This window comes from Oncorhynchus gorbuscha, linkage group LG02, assembly GCF_021184085.1.
Source record: "Oncorhynchus gorbuscha isolate QuinsamMale2020 ecotype Even-year linkage group LG02, OgorEven_v1.0, whole genome shotgun sequence".
Taxonomy (NCBI): domain Eukaryota; kingdom Metazoa; phylum Chordata; class Actinopteri; order Salmoniformes; family Salmonidae; genus Oncorhynchus; species Oncorhynchus gorbuscha.
The window spans coordinates 64,190,203-64,208,550 of record NC_060174.1 but is presented as its reverse complement, the minus strand read 5'-3'; the positions used below and the strand labels follow the sequence as shown (position 1 = coordinate 64,208,550).

At 43.6% G+C, this 18,348-nt stretch overlaps 2 protein-coding genes across 2 annotated transcripts; one reads left to right on the top strand and one right to left on the bottom strand.

The window, feature by feature from the left end:
* The first annotated feature begins 7 nt into the window (after positions 1 to 7).
* Positions 8 to 4,633, top strand: LOC123993705 (alpha-soluble NSF attachment protein-like). Its single transcript, XM_046296122.1, has 11 exons — positions 8 to 209; positions 552 to 634; positions 727 to 843; positions 2,256 to 2,302; positions 2,413 to 2,490; positions 2,616 to 2,671; positions 2,796 to 2,880; positions 2,982 to 3,086; positions 3,177 to 3,245; positions 3,419 to 3,469; positions 3,557 to 4,633. Exons 1-11 carry the CDS (start codon positions 115 to 117, stop codon positions 3,656 to 3,658), a joined length of 888 nt encoding a protein of 295 aa, XP_046152078.1. The 5' UTR covers positions 8 to 114; the 3' UTR covers positions 3,659 to 4,633.
* Positions 4,634 to 12,661: 8,028 nt separating this feature from the next.
* On the bottom strand, positions 12,662 to 16,653 carry LOC123993698 (radial spoke head protein 6 homolog A-like). Its single transcript, XM_046296109.1, has 7 exons — positions 16,305 to 16,653; positions 15,991 to 16,219; positions 15,570 to 15,872; positions 15,026 to 15,475; positions 14,795 to 14,939; positions 13,334 to 13,451; positions 12,662 to 13,204 (listed from the first exon to the last, which is right to left on the bottom strand). Exons 1-7 carry the CDS (start codon positions 16,397 to 16,399, stop codon positions 12,964 to 12,966), a joined length of 1,581 nt encoding a protein of 526 aa, XP_046152065.1. The 5' UTR covers positions 16,400 to 16,653; the 3' UTR covers positions 12,662 to 12,963.
* Positions 16,654 to 18,348: the final 1,695 nt, after the last annotated feature.

The following is an 18,348-nucleotide window of genomic DNA, read 5'->3' as shown; positions in this document are numbered from 1 at the left end:
TAATAAAAACGGATGTGACGCGTGGCTAAATGTAAATACAGAGCTTACTGTGGTCTGCATTGAATACCACGTACAATTTCCAGAGCTAACGAATAATAAATTGTTTTAAAAAATATGGATAATTCTGGGAAAGAGAAGGAGGCTTTGGCTCTCATCGCTGAGGCTGATAAAAAGATGAAATCCTCACGAGGATTTGGGGCTTTGTTCGGGTATGTGCCAAATAAGTTTAGCTATCCTCGTTAGCTTATTTGATTTGTATTAGCTAGCTACGACTAATTCAGATCACCATCCCATATGTATTTTAACATCAAAGTATGGACCTACGAAAGTACTCACCTAAGAGTAATTATATATACGGTGACAACGTTGACTAGCTAGCTATGCTACACCAAATTGTATGCCACAGGGAGTATTCAGTCAAATATTCCCTTCTCATCTAGCCTGGCTATATCAAATGTGTTCCTTGTTCGTTCATTGCCATGCCAAACATGTTTAGTATTGATATGTAGTATTCGTAAGGTCTAAACAGCATTATCTGTGTATTTCAACAGAGGTTCATCCCGGAAATATGAGGAAGCGTGTGACATGTATGTGAGGGCAGCAAACATGTTCAAAATGGCCAAAAATTGGAGTGGTAAGATTTGGTTCGAGTTTTATAGTGGACATTTAGAACGAGGGATTATGTTGGATGTAACCAACCTAATATTGGTTCACATTTTGTTCCAGCTGCTGGTAACGCATTCTCCCAAGCAGCACTTCTCCATCTGCAGATGGACAACAAACTTGATGGAGCCATCAACTTACTTAATGCAGGCAATGCTTTCAAAAAAGCAGACCCACAAGGTACATCCCATTTTACTAAAGCGATTACAGTTGCATTATCAAAATTATAGTTTGGTTTATGGAACAGACATTACATATAAATTGTATTATATCCGCAATTGTTGAATAATTTGTGCCACTGTGAATGCCCTATTACAGTGGTCACCAACCTTTTGGTCAAGATCACTTTCTGAGTCAAAATGCATGCTGCAATCTACCACTCTGATTTTTAATTAACATGACTTTAAAGAATGTAAGCCTATGCAACAATAACCAATTAAAAACAGTACTGTAGCGATGAGGTTTGCAGTAAGCTATAGGCCCAATACATTATCACCACATACTGGCTTTGCTTTAATTTACCTGCCAATGCCATGTTGTTCGTGACATTTAAAACAATTATATTTCAATATTTGAGGTATGCTATATGATCACACCAGTAATAGATATATTGTTGTATTACATGTGAGGCACAGAGTGAGCATACATTTAAATAATTTTACTGGGCTGATTGTGTCTGCATCTGATGGTCAGTCTCAGTGGAGGGAGAGAGCAGTAGACTGAGGGTCCGTCTCTCAACATCCCTCCGCTCTCCCTTTCCTCCACTGACCAAAAAGGGACACAGTCTTCCAGCTGATGGCGAAACTCTGCCCTATGCACAAATTCATGTTACTCATATGAACAGAGAAAGTGAAATATTCCTTGAATTTAAAAAACACCCAAGTCGCTAATAATAACAACACAAGCTTATAGATACACTTTCCTACTCATTCATTACTGCTGCAGTGCCTGTTGTAATGCTGAGTGGAAATAGAAAGAACGTGCATTTTATGGCTTATAAAAGTGTTGACAGTGCTGAGTAAGAACTTAAACTGATGTCATAAGGTGAATGCACCAATTTGTAAGTCGCTCTGGATAAGAGCGTCTGCTAAATGACTTAAATGTAATGTAAATGTAAACATTAACTCACTAATAAAAACAGCAGCTCTTTGCTCTCTAGTCTCTCTAGTCATGGTTTTAAACGTTTTGAAATCTCAGTATAAATTTTGTGATCGATTTCTTTTGCCTGCTACGTTACTGCAGACTCAGTCATCTGAGCAATCTGATTGGCCATGGGTGGCATAGTGCACTTGATTTCCTCTCCATGCCCACCGGGAAGGCAGAGTTTGTACCTTCAGATACATGAAATGGCAACAGTTTGCTTACCTGGCGCGCAGGGCAGCTGAATTGGCTGCACCTACCACCAACAGCCCAAGACTAATAAAAATAAAATGGGAACACAAGGCTTTATCGTTGGGTTTTCTACTGCAATGTTTGGCGATTGACCGGTTGGCGACCACTGCCCTATTAGAATCCTACACTGAAGATCCAAGGTAAACAGTGATTCCTGTTTGACTTCGATTCTATTTGAATGTACTTTTTTTTATCTCCAGAGGCCATCAACTGCCTGAACCAAGCCATTGAAATTTACACAGACATGGTGAGAAGCTAGGAGTATTTCTGCATTTACTACACAGTAAAATTGTGCCTAGTGTTCAGGAGCACTAGCTGTATGGTGTTGATTATAATTTCACCTCTTCTGGTCTGCAGGGCCGTTTCACCATTGCAGCCAAACACCACATATCTATTGCTGAGATCTACGAGAGTGAGCTGTTAGATGTTGATAAGGTCAGTTACCAGAGCCTTATAGTGTTGTATCCTGTAATGTACCTTTTTTATAGATCTTTCACATATTTCAGCCTTTGATATTAATAAGAGGCCATGACTAGTACATGTGCATCTTTAATCCACAGGCCATTGCTCACTATGAACAGGCAGCAGATTACTACAAAGGGGAGGAGTCAAACAGGTGTTTCAATGTTCTGGCATAATCTCTTATGGTTTTATTGGTCTATTCCATCCCACTTTTCATACATTTCTTTTAGTGTTGTGTGTCTTTTGAACTGATTATTTTCCTGCCAATCTAATTGTAGTGCTGCAAATAAGTGCCTTTTGAAAGTAGCCACCTATGCTGCCCAACTGGAACAGTACCAAAAAGCCATTGAAATTTATGAACAGGTGTGTATTTAACCATGCATGTGTATTAAATGACCAATTAACTGCTATAGTGGGCTTTCCCAATTACCTTTTTTTATGAGTTTGTGTCGTGTGATGCTTAGATCGGAACATATGCAATGGACAGTGTCCTGTTGAAGTATGGCGCTAAAGACCATTTCTTCAAAGCAGCTCTTTGTCACTTCTGTGTGGACATGCTTAATGCAAGGGTGAGTCTTTATTTTCCTCATACCTACACATCAACACTTTGCCTCTATGTAGTAGTTTTGACTTTGCTCTGATCTGTTGTCTACCGTCAGCTGTCTGTACAGAGATATGAGGAAATGTTCCCAGCCTTCTCAGACGCTAGAGAATGCAAACTGGTTAAGGTAGGTCTATTATCAAATCATGGGTCACTATGTTTGTGTGTTGTATTTCTGCTTTATTTTCTCTTTGAATGGCTTTAAATCTGAGTGGATATAAAAGCAAACCTGACACATTTAATGAGGGATACGTATTGTGACTGTATACAATGAAATGTCTTCTGCTGTAATTTTATCAGAAACTTCTGGATGCATATGAGGAACATGATGTGGATGCATTCACTGATGCGGTAGGTTTTTCTCGTGCCATTCCATGATGACAGAATTTCATCTTTAAATTATGTTTGTCTATTAAACCAGTTCTCCTTCTCTAACAGGTGAAAGACTTTGACTCCATCTCAAGATTGGATCAGTGGAACACCACTATGTTACTTCGGATCAAGAAACAAATACAGGATGATGAGAGCGACCTTCGCTAATTCTTCCCCCTGCCAATCCAGCAGAACACACCTGGAAGTTTACCGCTATATATATATATATTTTTTTTCATGTCACATTCCTGAATAACTTTCCATTTTTCTCTCTGGCTTGTCTCATCCTTTAATCACAGGCATTGAACCCTTTAAATGAGTGTTTCCTGTCTATCTATTAATCTCTGATGTGTTGTCAAGCAATTAGGGTCCTGGCCCAGACCCCAAAGATAAACTACTGGCAAAATCCTGTGTAGAATAGCACCAGGTAGATAATGAAGTGTAGCTATTAGCTATCCCATCCAAATAAGATGGTTAATTACCTGAGACTAAACATTGTCGTGGTTTATTTCTTGTCATGTGTTGTTTTCTGTTACAGTAACTCCACGTCACTCTTAAAGTGCTCATACTTTTAGGTAATGTACGTCCTGGACATTTCCAGAGGCAACATTATATAGTACTGGAACAAACTTTCATGAACTGGTTTGTTAAGCAGTGTTTCAGTTGTAAAATGTCAAGGCTTCTAATGTACTTATTTGAAGTATGTTGGGCATTGCTCAATGCTGCTCTTGTTTTAGACAATAGGAAAGTCAGCCAAAGAAGTTTTTGTTGGGCATCTTATATTGGGTTTAGACTTTGGAAGAGGTGGTAAACAGTTTTCAACTCTGTAGAAGAGTATACATTATTTCAGAGGAGTCTGCTAGCAGCCATTGCCTTTTTAATTATTTATTGATCTCTTAAATGTTAACATGTTGAATGAATTATTCAATAGATACTACTTCTATGTTGTCATTCCAAAGGAAATCGCTTTAAATTCCCACACAGGGAGTTTGATTTATATCAGTGCTATGGGTAGAACTAAGATGATTCCTAGCAGCCTGCCCATGTGCATAAAGGTGGTGGCTTATTACAATCTTGCACATAACCATTTTTATTTATTTCCCATCTTGACTAATCTTTGATTAAACATTTTGTTTTAAATGATAAAATGATCTTGTGGCTTGATTTAATAAGAGGTAACGCAAAGTATACAGTTGATGTTGGAAGTTTACATACGCTTAGGTTGGAGTCATCAACTTGTTTATCAACCACTCCACAAATTTCTTGTTAACAAACTATAGTTTTGGTAAGTTGGTTAGGACATCTACTTTGTGCATGACACAAGTATGAAACAATTGTTTACAGATTATTTCACTTATAATTCACTGTCAATTCCAGTGGGTCATACGTTTACATACACTAAGTTGACTATGCCTTAAAACAGCTTGGAAAATTCCAGAAAGTGATGTCATAGCTTTAGAAGCTTCTGATGGGCTAATTGACATAATTTTGAGTCAATTGGAGGTGTACCTGTGAATGCATTTTAAGGCCGACCTTCAAAACTCAGTGCATCTTTTCTTGACATTGTGGGAAAATCAAAATAAATCAGCCAAGACCTCAGAAAAGAATTGTAGACCTCCACAAGTCTGGTTCATCCTTAGGAGAAATCTCCAAACACCTGAAGGTACAACGATCATCTGTACAAAAAATAGTATGCAAGTATAAACACCATGGGACCACATAGCCGTCATACTGCTTAGGAAGGAGACTCGTTCTGTCTCCTAGAGATGAAAGTACTTTGGTGCGAAAGGTGCAAATCAATCCCAAAACAACAGCAAAGGACCTTGTGAAGATCCTGGTGGAAACAGGTACAAAAGTATCTTCATCCACAGTAAAACGAGTCCTATATCGACATAACCTGAAAGGCCGCTCAGCAAGGAAGATGCCACTGCTCCAAAACCGCCATAAAAAAGCCAGACTACTGTTTGCAACTGCACATGGGGGACAAAGATCATACTTTTGGAGAAATGTCCTCTGGTCTGATGAAACAAAAATAGAACTGTTTGGCCATAATGACCATCGTTACGTTTGGAGGAAAAAGGGGGGGGCTTGCAAGCCGAAGAAAACCTTCCCAACCGTGAAGCATGGGAGTGGCAGCATCATGTTGTGGGGGTGCTTTGCTGGAGGAGGGATGGGTGCACTTCACAAAATAGATAGCATCATGAGGAAGGGAAATTATATATGTTGAAGCAAAATCTCAAGACATCAGGCAGGACGTTAAAGCTTGCTCTCAAATGGGTCTTCAAAATGGACAATGACCCCAAGCATACTTCCAAAGTTGTGGCAAAATGGCCAACAAAGTCAAGGTATTGGACAAAGCCCTGACCTCATCGTACAGAACATGTGTGGGCAGAACTGAAAACGTGTGTGCGAGCAAGGAGGCATACAAACCTGACTCAGTTACACCAGCTCTGTCAGGAGGAATGGGACAAAATTCACCCAACTTATTGTGGGAATCTTGTGAAAGGCTACCTAAAACGTTTGACCCAAGTTCAACAATTTAAAGGCAATGCTACCAAATACTAATTGAGTGTATGTAAACTTCTGACCCACTGGGAATGTGATGAAAGAAATAAAAGCTGAAATAAATCATTCTCTCTATATTATTTGGACATTTCACATTCTTAAAATAAAGCAGTGATCCTGACTGACCTAAGAGAGGGAATTTTTACTATGATTAAATGTCAGGAATTGTGAACATTTGGCTAAGGTGTATGTAAACTTACAACTTGAACTGTATATCCATTACACATTAGTCAAACATCTGTCTAGTGTTCAACCTTCCCAAGTTCTCTCACGTCACCCCGCTCCTCCGCTCTCTCCACTGGCTTCCAGTTGAAGCTCGCATCCGCTACAAGACCATGGTGCTTGCCTACGGAGCTGTGAGGGGAACGGCACCTCAGTACCTCCAGGCTCTGATCAGGCCCTACACCCAAATAAGGGCACTGCGTTCATCCACCTCTGGCCTGCTCGCCTCCCTACCACTGAGGAAGTACAGTTCCCGCTCAGCCCAGTCAAAACTGTTCGCTGCTCTGGCTCCCCAATGGTGGAACAAACTCCCTCACGACGCCAGGACAGCGGAGTCAATCACCACCTTCCGGAGACACCTGAAACCCCACCTCTTTAAGGAATACTTAGGATAGGATAAAGTAATCCTTCTCCCCCCTCCCCCCTTAAAATATTTAGATGCACTATTGTAAAGTGGCTGTTCCACTGGATGTCATAAGGTGAATGCACCAATTTGTAAGTCGCTCTGGATAAGAGCGTCTGCTAAATGACTTAAATGTAAATGTAAATCTGTATTACAGCGCAACAGATTAAACAGAAGGATGATAGTGAATGATCCTGCTTACTTTCATTTACACCGCTATCTGCCCAGCAGCTAGCCAGCTAGCATACGTCCACCGTCTACCGAATAGCAGCACTGTAGAAACTATTACACTCAACTGAACGACTTGATTAGTGTAGTGTTAGCTAGCTACATAGTTGTCTTTGCTGTCTTCGTATCCAAGATAATTGTGTAGTTTAGAGCGTGTAGTCTTAGAGTGATTATCTTAATTTACTGAGGTTAGCTAGCCAGCTATTTGTCGTCCTTAACGTAGGAGACACTGCTAGCTAGCCAACGTCTACTGAATAGAACTTCCGCACTCAACAACCCGGTCGCATTCCGCTTCGCTCCACAGGTAGTATCACATTTTTCATTTAATTTCATTACAGCACAACGGTTTGATTTGTTTGATCGTAGCTAGCTACATAGCTAGCTACATAGCCGTCTGTGTATCAAAGATAATTGTTATCGTTCTTTTAACGCAACGTAACGTAATCAACACTGCTAGCTAGCCAGCTAGCCCCGAATAGCAGCACTGTAGAAACTATTACACTCAACGGAACAACTTGATTAGTGTAGTGTCAACAACGCAGCCACTGCCAGCTAGCCTACAAAGTCAACAACGCAGCCACTGCCAGCTAGCCTACTTCAGCAGTACTGTATCATTTTAATAATTTTAGTCAATAAGATTCTTGCTACGTAAGCTTAACTTTCTGAACATTTGAGACGTGTAGTCCACTTGTCATTCCAATCTCCTTGCATTAGCGTAGCCTCTTCTGTAGCCTGTCAACTATGTGTCTGTCTATCCCTGTTCTCTCCTCTCTGCACAGACCATACAAACGCTCCACACCGCGTGGCCGCTGCCACCCTAATCTGGTGGTCCCAGCGCGCACGACCCACGTGGAGTTCCAGGTCTCAGGTAGCCTCTGGAACTGCCGATCTGCAGCCAACAAGGCAGAGTTCATCTCAGCCTATGCCTCCCTCCAGTCCCTCGACTTCTTGGCACTGACAGAAACATGGATCACCACAGATAACACTGCTACTCCTACTGCTCTCTCTTCGTCCGCCCACGTGTTCTCGCACACCCCGAGAGCTTCTGGTCAGCGGGGTGGTGGCATCGGGATCCTGATCTCTCCCAAGTGGTCATTCTCTCTTTCTCCCCTTACCCATCTGTCTATCGCCTCCTTTGAATTTCATGCTGTCACAGTTACCAGCCCTTTCAAGCTTAACATCCTTATCATTTATCGCTCTCCAGGTCCCCTCGGAGAGTTCATCAATGAGCTTGATGCCTTGATAAGCTCCTTTCCTGAGGACGGCTCACCTCTCACAGTTCTGGGCGACTTTAACCTCCCCACGTCTACCTTTGACTCATTCCTCTCTGCCTCCTTCTTTCCCTCCTCTCCTCTTTTGACCTCACCCTCTCACCTTCCCCCCTACTCACAAGGCAGGCAATACGCTCGACCTCATCTTTACTAGATGCTGTTTTTCCACTAACCTCATTGCAACTCCCCTCCAAGTCTCCGACCACTACCTTGTATCCTTTTCCCTCTCGCTCTCATCCAACACTTCCCACACTGCCCCTACTCGGATGGTATCGCGCCGTCCCAACCTTCGCTCTCTCTCCCCCGCTACTCTCTCCTCTTCCATCCTATCATCTCTTCCCTCTGCTCAAACCTTCTCCAACCTATCTCCTGATTCTGCCTCCTCAACCCTCCTCTCCTCCCTTTCTGCATCCTTTGACTCTCTATGTCCCCTATCTTCCAGGCCGGCTCGGTCCTCCCCTCCCGCTCCGTGGCTTGACGACTCATTGCGAGCTCACAGAACAGGGCTCCGAGCAGCCGAGCGGAAATGGAGGAAAACTCGCCTCCCTGCGGACCTGGCATCCTTTCACTCCCTCCTCTCTACATTTTCCTCCTCTGTCTCTGCTGCTAAAGCCACTTTCTACCACTCTAAATTCCAAGCATCTGCCTCTAACCCTAGGAAGCTCTTTGCCACCTTCTCCTCCCTCCTGAATCCTCCTCCCCCTCCCCCCCCATCCTCCCTCTCTGCAGATGACTTCGTCAACCATTTTGAAAAGAAGGTTGACGACATCCGATCCTCGTTTGCTAAGTCAAACGACACCGCTGGTTCTGCTCACAGTGCCCTACCCTGTGCTCTGACCTCTTTCTCCCCTCTCTCTCCAGATGAAATCTCGCGTCTTGTGACGGCCGGCCGCCCAACAACCTGCCCGCTTGACCCTATCCCCTCCTCTCTTCTCCAGACCATTTCCGGAGACCTTCTCCCTTACCTCACCTCGCTCATCAACTTATCCCTGACCGCTGGCTACGTCCCTTCCGTCTTCAAGAGAGCGAGAGTTGCACCCCTTCTGAAAAAACCTACACTCGATCCCTCCGATGTCAACAACTACAGACCAGTATCCCTTCTTTCTTTTCTCTCCAAAACTCTTGAACGTGCCGTCCTTGGTCAGCTCTCCCGCTATCTCTCTCAGAATGACCTTCTTGATCCAAATCAGTCAGGTTTCAAGACTAGTCATTCAACTGAGACTGCTCTTCTCTGTATCACGGAGGCGCTCCGCACCGCTAAAGCTAACTCTCTCTCCTCTGCTCTCATCCTTCTAGACCTATCGGCTGCCTTCGATACTGTGAACCATCAGATCCTCCTCTCCACCCTCTCCGAGTTGGGCATCTCCGGCGTGGCCCACGCTTGGATTGCGTCCTACCTGACAGGTCGCTCCTACCAGGTGGCGTGGCGAGAATCTGTCTCCTCACCATGCGCTCTCACCACTGGTGTCCCCCAGGGCTCTGTTCTAGGCCCTCTCCTATTCTCGCTATACACCAAGTCACTTGGCTCTGTCATAACCTCACATGGTCTCTCCTATCGTTGCTATGCAGACGACACACAATTAATCTTCTCCTTTCCCCCTTCTGATGACCAGGTGGTGAATCGCATCTCTGCATGTCTGGCAGACATATCAGTGTGGATGACGGATCACCACCTCAAGCTGAACTTCGGCAAGACGGAGCTGCTCTTCCTCCCGGGAAGGACTGCCCGTTCCATGATCTCGCCATCACGGTTGACAACTCCATTGTGTCCTCCTCCCAGAGCGCTAAGAACCTTGGCGTGATCCTGGACAACACCCTGTCGTTCTCAACTAACATCAAGGCGGTGGCCCGTTCCTGTAGGTTCATGCTCTACAACATCCGCAGAGTACGACCCTGCCTCACACAGGAAGCGGCGCAGGTCCTAATCCAGGCACTTGTCATCTCCCGTCTGGATTACTGCAACTCGCTGTTGGCTGGGCTCCCTGCCTGTGCCATTAAACCCCTACAACTCATCCAGAACGCCGCAGCCCGTCTAGTGTTCAACCTTCCCAAGTTCTCTCACGTCACCCCGCTCCTCCGCTCTCTCCACTGGCTTCCAGTTGAAGCTCGCATCCGCTACAAGACCATGGTGCTTGCTTACGGAGCTGTGAGGGGAACGGCACCTCAGTACCTCCAGGCTCTGATCAGGCCCTACACCCAAATAAGGGCACTGCGTTCATCCACCTCTGGCCTGCTCGCCTCCCTACCACTGAGGAAGTACAGTTCCCGCTCAGCCCAGTCAAAACTGTTCGCTGCTCTGGCTCCCCAATGGTGGAACAAACTCCCTCACGACGCCAGGACAGCGGAGTCAATCACCACCTTCCGGAGACACCTGAAACCCCACCTCTTTAAGGAATACTTAGGATAGGATAAAGTAATCCTTCTCCCCCCTCCCCCCCTTAAAATATTTAGATGCACTATTGTAAAGTGGCTGTTCCACTGGATGTCATAAGGTGAATGCACCAATTTGTAAGTCGCTCTGGATAAGAGCGTCTGCTAAATGACTTAAATGTAAATGTAAATCTGTATTACAGCGCAACAGATTAAACAGAAGGATGATAGTGAATGATCCTGCTTACTTTCATTTACAGGATGGTTTTTAACCTAATTCACAGGGTTAGCAGAGATTCAACAAATAATGAAATGTTTTACCTATTGCGTTACATTGCCATGCATTCTGTGTTTTATTTTTATGCCAAATTAATACAACATCTGTCCTTATTCTCTACCTTGTTTCTGTCATGCTCTTTTATGGTTTTAGAGATATACAGTACCAGTCAAAAGTGTAGACACACATACTCATTCAATGGGTTTTCTTTATTTTGACTATAGTAGAATAATAATGAAGACATCAAAACTATGAAATAACACATATAGAATCATGTAGTAACCAAAAAAGTGTTCAAAGTAGCCACCCTTTGCCCTGATGACAGCTTTGCACTCTTGGCATTCTCTCAGCCAGCTTCACCTGGAATGTTTTCCCAACAGTCTTGAAGGAGTTCCCACATATGCTGAGCACTTGTTGGCTGCTTTTCCTTCACTCTACGGTCCAACTCCTCCCAAACCATTTCAATTGGGTTGAGGTTGGGTGATTGTGCAGGCCAGGTCATCTGATGCAGCACTCCAGCACTCTCCTTGGTCAAATAGTCATTGTCCTGTTTAAAAACAAATGATAGTCCCACTAAGTGCAAACAAGATGGGATGGCGTATCGCTGCAGAATGCTGTGGCAGCCATGCTGGTTGGACTCATCAGATCAAAGGACAGATTTCCACCGGTCTAATGTCCATTGCTCGTGTTTCTTGGCCCAAGCAAGTCTCTTCTTCTTATTGGTGTCCTTTAGTAGTGGTTTCTTTGTAAAAATTCAACCATAAAGGCCTGATTTACGCAGTCTCCTCTGAACAGTTGATGTTTAAATGTGTCTGTTACTTGAACTCTTAAGCATTTATTTGGGCCGCAATTTCTGAGGCTGGTAAACTCTAATGAACTTATCCTCTGCAGCAGAGGTAACTCTGGGTCTTCCTTTCCTGTGGCGGTCCTGATGAGAGCCAGTTTCATCACAGCGCTTGATGGTTTTTGCGACTGCACTTGAAGAAACCTTCAAAGTTCTTGAAGTTTTCCTGATTGCTGGACTGTCATTTCCTGAATGATGGACTGTCATTATCTTTGCTTATTTGTTCTTCCCATAATATGGATTTGGTATTTTACCAAATAGGACTATCTTCTGTATACCACCCCTACCTTGTCACAACACAACTGATTGACTCAAATGCATTAAGAAGGAAAGACATTCCACAAATGAACTTTCAACAAGGCACACCTGTTAATTGAAATGCATTCCAGATGACTACCTCATGAAGCTGGTTGAGAGAATGCCACGAGTGTGCAAAGCTATCATCAAGGCAAAGGGTGACTATTTGAAGAATCTCAAATATAAAACATATTTTGATTTGTTTAAGACTTTTGGGGTTTCTACATGATTCCATATGTGTTATTTCATAGTTTTTATGTCTTCACTATTATTCTACAATGTAGAGAATAGCAAAAATAAAGAAAAACCCTGGAATGAGTAGGTGTGTGCAAACTCTTGACTGGTACTGCATATACTTATTAAAGGCTCACCCCACATGTTCTGACATGGCCAATTAAGGACAGGAGCAATTACTGAGGTATTCAGTTACTTGCCTGCTTCATGTGGAAAGTAATAAACAGTGAAGTCTGCCCTGCCAACACATCTGACTACGGTCTGATGTCTAAAAAAGTATGTCAATTAAATGCACAAACATTGTTTCATTAAAACCTGGTATTGGGGTGGGACACTGTTGGATCGTGGTGGGTGAGGGTGGGTTGGATTTGGTAGGGGATCAGTGTGTGTTTTGCTCTCTACCTGTTTGTCTGTATAATCTTTAAAAATGACTAATAAAAAAAAACATGTACAAGCATTGTTCTCTCAGTGGACATTGCTGTACGAATTGTTTTATTTGTTCTTAATAAATTAGGGGCTCTATTTAATCTATCGCTGAAGCGTTACAGATTCCGCAGTAGAAATGTAAAGGTAATTTTGAGCAGACATATGCGTCGTTTACCATGAATGCAGTCTCAGCTAAAGCCGGAACATTGCCTTTAAATTTCAATCACGCTGTAAAGCTGAACTTTGCGACGCGGATTGAACAGAGCCCTCGGGCTTTAGTCAACAGTAAATGTTGCCTATTTTGTAATGTAGTGTTTGTTAACTACAAAGTCATATTTAATCATCCTCTTCTTCCTCCTCCTCTTCATCTTCACCCAAGGCCTCTGTCTCTTCTTGGGCAGCCCTCTGCTCCTCCAGGGTTGCTTTCAGGGCTTGCTCTTCCTCCAGACTGGGGTCCAGGGACTCTGTGATCTCTGGCCCACTGGGGTATTCTCTCTGGGGCATTGTTGGAACAGTTGGGATGTACCCTTCCCCTGCAAATTTCAGGCCCCAACCAATGTAGATGTTCTCAAACTTCCTAATTTAGTAAACAAACAAAAACATATTTATTCGATTGGGGATATTGTCTGTATCCCACAGTTATAATAATATATAATACATTACCCCTACACAGTTCTACAAATAAATAAATGACACTCAATCTTACTTTCCACTGGCATAAGTATAAGCTCCCGGCCAGAGGTTTGAGCGCAGCACTGCAATAGCAAACTGAGAGATGATGGTGGAGGACATCTTGGAGCTCCAGGGAGGGGTGTTGGTAGTCTCTGAAATGCATACACATCATTCAGTTGAAAGGAGTTTAACACATAATCATAATAGACATGCCACCAGCATGGAGTGAAAATGTAGGCCAACCAACAGACTGAGAATAGACCAATGATTATATATGAATGGACAAAGCCATCGCTCACGTGACACCATTAATTCCTATGTGAAGACTCAATAGCGCATTGAAGCCAAATGAAGTTGGTTAAGATGGCATCTGATGGAGACATAAAATACGCAGTTTGAGCTGAAAAATGCTATAAGGATACGCCTGACGCCCAAACTGATATAAAATGTCAGAATTGATCAAAATTAGGTTAGGGTCTGGGTTAAGGGTTTGGTTAAGGTTAAGGTTTCGTCTAGTCGGTCATAGCCGTGGGAAGTAGGGGTCCTGAGGGTGCTACAGCATCCCCTGATAAATTGTAATGCCAAAACTATATATCATTTAAAAAAATGTAACTATGCCTTCATTACTCTGGCCGTCGTGTTTTTTGCAGCTAAATCGGTAAACTAGGTCTTTATTATTCCTGGTGACTAATGAGCAGGTCATTATTTTTCCTCAATCCCCCCCTCCCTCGCCCGTTGGCAAATATTTCTCGACAGCACCCCCCAAACCATGGAGTCGGTGTAAGCGTCAGCTGTGTCCTTATAGCAGAGTTTCTAAACCCATAGACAAAACATTGCCAGACTTCTGGGAATGTTTGCGAAGCAGACTTAGCAGACCAGGGTTTGGCGTTTGAGAGGTCAATGAGAGAAGTGAAAAATTCTTCCTTAGTTGTGAATTTTCTCTAAATCTAAAGGCACAACCTCGATTTGAGCCAATGTCATATGCATTTCAACATGTTATTACTCCAACCTTGTGAAAGTGACACGCTGACACGTTTTTATTTTCATCAAAAATGAGTGCCTTTGATTTGACGGCTTGCACAGTCTGTGTTTCTTGCTACAAGTTTGATCAGGGATTTCTATTGGAGAAGCAGTTTAAGCCTATCTTCATACCCTACTGTCTTTGCTTATTGTCGCTTCTGTTTGAAGCTACACCAGGAAGTGGCGTTGCAGGCTAGCTCAGGGCTGCCACCTCTCATTGATTACCTCAAGTTGAAGCCCGACCGGGGTACTGCAGGCTGCCATTAGCAACTAAATTACCGTTATATCTTCTTCTCTGTGCAATTTTAAAATAATCTTCAAATGTTATATTTATTTACACGAAGATTGATATATTTCCATTCACTATAATGGGGGTCCTGTTTTGTGCAAATAATGCCTTCAGTACCACGGTCGGACTTTAACTTCCATGGCTTCAATGAGAGGGGGCAGTTGTTCTCCGCTGGAATATACTGACCTGCATCCTCAGAGAGTGGAGTGAGGAGGGGAGGCCCCACCTCTGGATCAGGCTCATCAGGCTCCTCCTCCTTCTCCTCTTCATCTCCTTCCTCCTCAAAGTCATCCTCAGGCTTGTCAGCCAGGTTCACCCACACACAGCGACCCTAGGAGAGGCCATGTGATAATTTTCAGGGCACAAAAAATGGGTTAAAAATGGCTTATCAGAATCACATTAGAAAAGGAATGTTACCTGTTGAAGGATGTGCTGGACATGATGCACCCAGGTGGATAGTGATTCTGCCATTTCAGGAACAGGAATTCCCTCAAAGTCAGAATTCTCTTCAAAGCTGTCTCGGGCTCCCTCCTCTTCCTCCTCACCTTCCTCCTCTGCAAACTGATAGAACCCGAGGGGACTGACCTGTGTGCCGGCAGAGATGCGAGCAATTTGGGCTCGCAAATAGTTGGCCTCATTGCCAGGAAAAGGAGGATAGCTGATGATGGGGGCATCCAGTCTCCCTGTGAAGAATTTGCGGATGTGGCGTGCGGCTGTGATCTGGGTGGGAGTGACAGTGGGCAGCTTCACCCAGGGAAGGCCAGGCTCTCTGCACACAAAGTAAGTAAACTTGTTCACACCTGTGCGATTGTCCTCCTTTGGCACCACAGGCGGGGGCTTGAAGGTGGATCTTGGGAGCGTATCAATCTAAAAATGCAAAGTCATCATAAACTTTTCATACAAGAAGAAACGTGATATGAAAGCAACATACTGTAAGACAGTCATTTTTTCAGTAACTCACCACTTCCACCACATCAGCTTCCTCATCATCATCCCGAGGTTCTCCATCTCTTTCCTCATCTTCCACTGTTTCCTCATTACCCTCTTCCTCCTCCTCCCCCTCTCTGTATTCGCACTCAGCAACAAGATAGTTGCCCCCTGTGCCCAGGATTTTGCCCCAAAGTCGGCAGCGCACTAGCGGTTGGGAATCCACCAGCTGCTTGAGTGCCAGGAAGACCATCAGCATCTCCTCTCTACCCAGTCCCACTCCAGCCTGCTCGAGGAAGAAGCCAAGCTCACTCACATTGGGAAGCGGTGTTTCTACCTAATGAGACAGACGGGTTGAAATAATTATTGATTACACTATACAACTTGCTCATTCATTCCCCAAATCAGTCTTGGTAAAGTGAATGTGCAAGGACCTGGGTCATTTCTTCTCTTACCAGTTCCTCCTCTTGTTCTCCATCATCACCCCCTCTCCGTGAAAACAGTAACCTCTGCTGCTCAGCCAGGAGCTGTGCAGCTGTTGCCAGTGGCATGTCTCTCAAGGTGCTCTGCTTGTCCTGCAGAAATTCCTGCTTCACCTCACGGCTCATGTCTTCAATTATGTCAACCACATTTTCTGGACGCTCATCCATCACCTTGGTCAGTAATCGTGAAAGATGGTCATAGCTGGAAAGGTTGGAGAACAGTGTCATACTCACTTAACTAGCACGCCACCTTCACTATCCACTATGGCAATCATATAAATACTCACAGGTTGAGGTTGCTTTTTGTACTATTCTTGAGCATAAAGGCCTTGAAGCAGATCGCTGTGTGCTCCCTTTGGTTGTTCAGTGCTCCCTCTGCCATTTTTCTTGCGTTCCTAACAACTCAACAGAAAAACGGTCCTGTGGTGAAAACAGATTGCTAACACCCAATACGCACCACTGTCGTGGTTAAAGTTAAGGTTGTTTATCAACACTTTTCCCAAACGTTAAAACTTCCAAAATCCGAGTTCTTGTTCTTCACCAGTAAAAAAAAAAACACAGCGAGCAGCCCGTTGCTAGGGTAAACAATACTGTTGCTGTGCTCGTGGTACTTTGCTATGCATAGAACGTCCATCAAGCGGCAGCACATCCATCACCCCTGGCACTGCTGACCTGCAAACCTCCAAAACGGATCCTTAGCTGACCCCCACTAAACCCTTAACCCTGACCCTAACCAATTCTGAAGTTAAATGTCAGTTTGCAGGTCAGGTGTGTCTGTGTAGCCTTTCCCTCCTAAAACAGTCTTGAAAAGTTAAATGACTTGTAGGCATTCTCAATCAAAAACCTTAAATAACGGTTGAATTCACCATCCACCTTAGACAGAGAGGTGATCAGTATATGCATAGGCTGTACGTTGTTTATTTCAAATGGGCCACAATGAAAAGACATGGGACAAATATAACAAATAAAAAGCTGTTTTCTTTTTTTCTCATGACAGATTTTCTATTAAGGACTTTCAAAACAAAAGTCTATTACATTTTAGTAAATAGTTTCCCTACTACATTGCCCCAGTGCATTAGGCAATTTCGTCAAATACAAAACTAAGGACACATAACATAGATATTTTGGGATGAACAAGAATCAGTGTCAACTTTCAATAGGTTCATGGTGTTAAGAGCCAGTACAAATATAGAGGTGCAGTCACAATTTTGCAACTGTTCATCCTCAGTTTATAATATTCTTCTTTACGCCCTTCCGCGGATGGAGCATAATTCAGCATTTCCTGTGCCAGTCTCAGGTTCTGTGGTACTGTCTTTCGATGACCACTTTTAATTGGTCAGTGACATCTGAAGGTTCGGTAGGTGTCTCCTTCATTGGCTCCCACTGTCTCTATAGGGTCCGGAGTGGGGTTCTTTTCCACTACTGGCCAATCCATCTGGTAGAAACATAATTGAGTTATATTATATACCATCTATCTACAGTATATCTAATAATAATTCAGCATGGCTGTCATGGGTGTCATTTTGAGGGGATACCCAGAGTGACTGTAGATGATTCTGCTCGTTATCGCTTGCAAGATACCAGTTGTGTCATTAAATCTATACCTTTTCAAAACTTTCACATGAATACAACCAACCACTGTACCAGAGACAAACAACTATATGATTACCTGTAAACAATTATGTCTGCAGTTTCCTTTTGTCTAGCGGGGGCTGCTCCTCCATGGGCTCCTCTTCCTCTTTTGTATTTGGCACAACATGCTGGACTGGTGGCTCTGGCTCTTTCAGCGGTGGTGGAAGAGCTTCTTGTTGTACCGGATGGGGTGCGGCCCAGATGGGTCGCAGATGTATGGTCAAGTCCCTGCAGTGGGATATGGGATGGTTGATTTCAATCAACCTGGATTTGTATTATTTTGTACGTAAATCTGATGCATTTTAGTATGATATGTAACGTTTCATGTTGTGTATTCATTTGTGATGTCCATCACCTATTTCGTATGCGCCAGGGGCCGGGTAGCCTAGTGGTTAGAGCATTGGACTAGTAACTGAAAGGTTGCAAGTTTGAATCCCTGAGCTGACAAGGTTGTTCATCTGTCGTTCTGCCCCTGAACAGGCAGTTAACCCGCTGTTCCTAGGCCGTCATTGAAAATAAGAATTTGTTCTTAACTGACTTGCCTAGTAAATAAAAAATTATATGTTATGAATTTGGCTTTAAAATCCTTCTTTAACCTGTCTCCTACGCTTCAACTACACTGATTAAAGTGGATTCAACCGGTGACATCGATAAGGAATCATATCTTTCACCTGGGTTTACCTGGTCAGTCTGTGTCAT

Bases quoted from the DNA above. Each gene is read 5' to 3' on its own strand.
- LOC123993705 (XM_046296122.1), top strand. From the start codon at position 115: ATGGATAATTCTGGGAAAGAGAAGGAGGCTTTGGCTCTCATCGCTGAG. The intron at 210-551 runs GTATGTGCCAAA...GTATTTCAACAG, and splicing joins GGATTTGGGGCTTTGTTCGG to AGGTTCATCCCGGAAATATG. The intron at 2,881-2,981 runs GTGTGTATTTAA...TGTGATGCTTAG, and splicing joins CCATTGAAATTTATGAACAG to ATCGGAACATATGCAATGGA.
- LOC123993698 (XM_046296109.1), bottom strand. From the start codon at position 16,399: ATGGCAGAGGGAGCACTGAACAACCAAAGGGAGCACACAGCGATCTGC. The intron at 15,476-15,569 runs GTGAGTTACTGA...TTGCATTTTTAG, and splicing joins AAGCTGATGTGGTGGAAGTG to ATTGATACGCTCCCAAGATC. The intron at 13,452-14,794 runs GTCAGTATATTC...TATGCATTTCAG, and splicing joins TCCACTCTCTGAGGATGCAG to AGACTACCAACACCCCTCCC.